Source organism: Penaeus vannamei, chromosome 41 (genome assembly GCF_042767895.1).
Source record: "Penaeus vannamei isolate JL-2024 chromosome 41, ASM4276789v1, whole genome shotgun sequence".
Classification (NCBI taxonomy): domain Eukaryota; kingdom Metazoa; phylum Arthropoda; class Malacostraca; order Decapoda; family Penaeidae; genus Penaeus; species Penaeus vannamei.
The window spans coordinates 2,329,233-2,331,467 of record NC_091589.1 but is presented as its reverse complement, the minus strand read 5'-3'; the positions used below and the strand labels follow the sequence as shown (position 1 = coordinate 2,331,467).

At 51.7% G+C, this 2,235-nt stretch overlaps 1 protein-coding gene across 1 annotated transcript in view; it reads right to left on the bottom strand.

Annotated features, from left to right (window-relative positions):
• Positions 1-190: 190 nt before the first annotated feature.
• LOC113816631 (relaxin receptor 1-like) overlaps positions 191-2,235 on the bottom strand; it is a 6,438-nt gene continuing 4,393 nt past the window's right edge. The window contains exons 4-6 of the mRNA XM_070117766.1: positions 1,370-1,521; positions 442-568; positions 191-331 (exon numbers count right to left, since the gene is read on the bottom strand). Coding sequence (XP_069973867.1) covers positions 191-331; positions 442-568; positions 1,370-1,521 — 420 coding nt within the window. The remainder of the gene's footprint in view (positions 332-441; positions 569-1,369; positions 1,522-2,235) is intronic.

Genomic DNA, 2,235 nt, shown 5'->3' with positions numbered 1-2,235 from the left:
AAAACTTTAAAAAATGAAATTTTGGGAAGATTGGGACCAGTGAGTTTCTGCGATTTATTTTGATGCCGCGATTCCATTGGACACAGCTGATGGTCCTCTCACCACGGATGGGTGAGTTGGTTCCAGCCCACAGAAAATCGCTGGATTAGTCTGACCGTACCTCAATAGAAACACTTAAGGTACGGTCAGACTATTCGTGAAATCCAGCGATTTTTAATGGCATTTGCCCGCCGATGGCCTCAATCCAGTGGACTTTCGCCCACATGTTCGATGAGATGGATACCCACTCATCCTTCGATGGACGAATGGAGAAATCACACGTGTTGAGAATCTATAGTATGCATATATTTTATAAATATTATATATTTGAAACTAATCAGAATTATTCATATTAAAATTTAAGTTAAAATACGAATAAAAAGTAAAAACAAACGCACTGACCATTACGGGATCCATAGTGAATTTCTGCGATTTGTTTTGATGCCGCGATTCAACTGGACAAAGCCGATGGTTCTTTTCGCAGTGAACACCACGGATGGGTTGGTTGGTTCCAGCCCACAGAAAATCGCTGGAATCCAGTGAAATTTGTGGATAGTCTAACCATACCATTACACACATACACACACACCTACCCCATCACACTCCATCCCACCCTATCCATAGAACCTCATCCCCCCCCCCCCTATGACAACCACCTCTATTGCCTCCACACCCTTACCCCCGCCCTCTACTTCATTATATTCAAACCCACTTCATTCACACAACCTCACACCTCCCCCTCCTTACAACACCCTTCCCCCTACCCCCCTCCCTGCCTCCCCCTTACACCCCTCTTCCCATACTCCCTCCCTTCCCCTACCCCTCTCCCTCCCCCAGTACCCTTCCCCCTACCTCTCCTCCCCCAGCCCCCTTCCCCCCCTACCCCCCCTCCCTCCCCCAGCACCCTTCCCCCTCCCCCCCTCCCCCCCACCCTTCCCCCTACCCCCTTCCCCCAGCACCCTTCCCCCCCCCCTCCCTACCTCCCTCCCTCCCCCAGCACCCTTCCTCCTAACCCCCTCCCTCTCACCAGCACCCTTCCCCCTACTCCCCTCCCTCTCACCAGCACCCTTCCCCCTCCTACCCTCCCTCCCTCCCACCACACCCTTCCCCCTACCTCCCTCCCTCTCACCAGCACCCTTCCCCCTACCCCCTCCCTCTCACCAGCACCCTTCCCCCTACCTCCCTCCTTTCCCCCTACCCCCCTCCCTCTCACCAGCACCCTTCCCCCTACTTCCCTCCATCACCAGCACCCTTCCCCCTACCTCCCTCCCTCCCCCTACTCCCCTCCCTCTCACCAGCACCCTTCCCCCTCCTACCCTCCCTCCCTTACTCACGCGGTAGGATCGCCAGCGCCAGCCCGCACACCCACAGGGCTGAGAGGATGAGGCGGGCGGAGGCCAGAGAGAGTCCGGGCGAGCGAAGTGGGCGGCCGATGCATACCAGCCTTTCCACCGACATGAAGGCCAGCACCAGGACGGATACCTGCGAGATACCGAGAGAATGGAGTGAGAGAGAAAAAAATGGAAATGCTTAAAAAAAGGAGGGGGGGGGGGACAAATAACAAAAGGGAAAAGTGGAGCTCGACTAGAGCGGGAAGAAAAGCGAGATAGAAAATGAAAGCTGGAACGAAAAGCAAAAGAAAGTAAAAATATATATGATAATGAGAGTGATGATGATGGTGGTGGTGGTGATGATGACTAATAATGATGATAATGAGAATACAAATAAACCTTTTCCATGCAAGATGTAACAACAATATTCTTAGATTTTTCCTATTTCCAAATGGGGTCGTCGTTACGAATGAGCCGCCTCAACTGATTTTCCTATTACGGCTCATTCCATATTGGTTTTGTAACGGATTTTCACAGCCGGATGCCCTTCCTGACACCAACCCTCTCTTTTCATCCGGGCTTGGGACTGGTACTCACAAGAGCTGGCTTGCCCCCCAGGTGGCTTTTACGAGGGGCGATCAAGGTAAAGTTCCTCGCCTAAGGGAACAGCGCGCCAGTCGGGGGACTAGGAACGTAATCAATCAAACCAAACTTGGCTCAGATAAATAAACAAATAATAGACAAAATCCCATTTACTTTCTCGTTAAATTTCCCCACCGGATGGCCAGGCAGACAGCCACAACACGCCAAGCCCGAGACAAGGTGACGGGCTAATGAATAATAATGAAATAAGGGAGAATCAAAC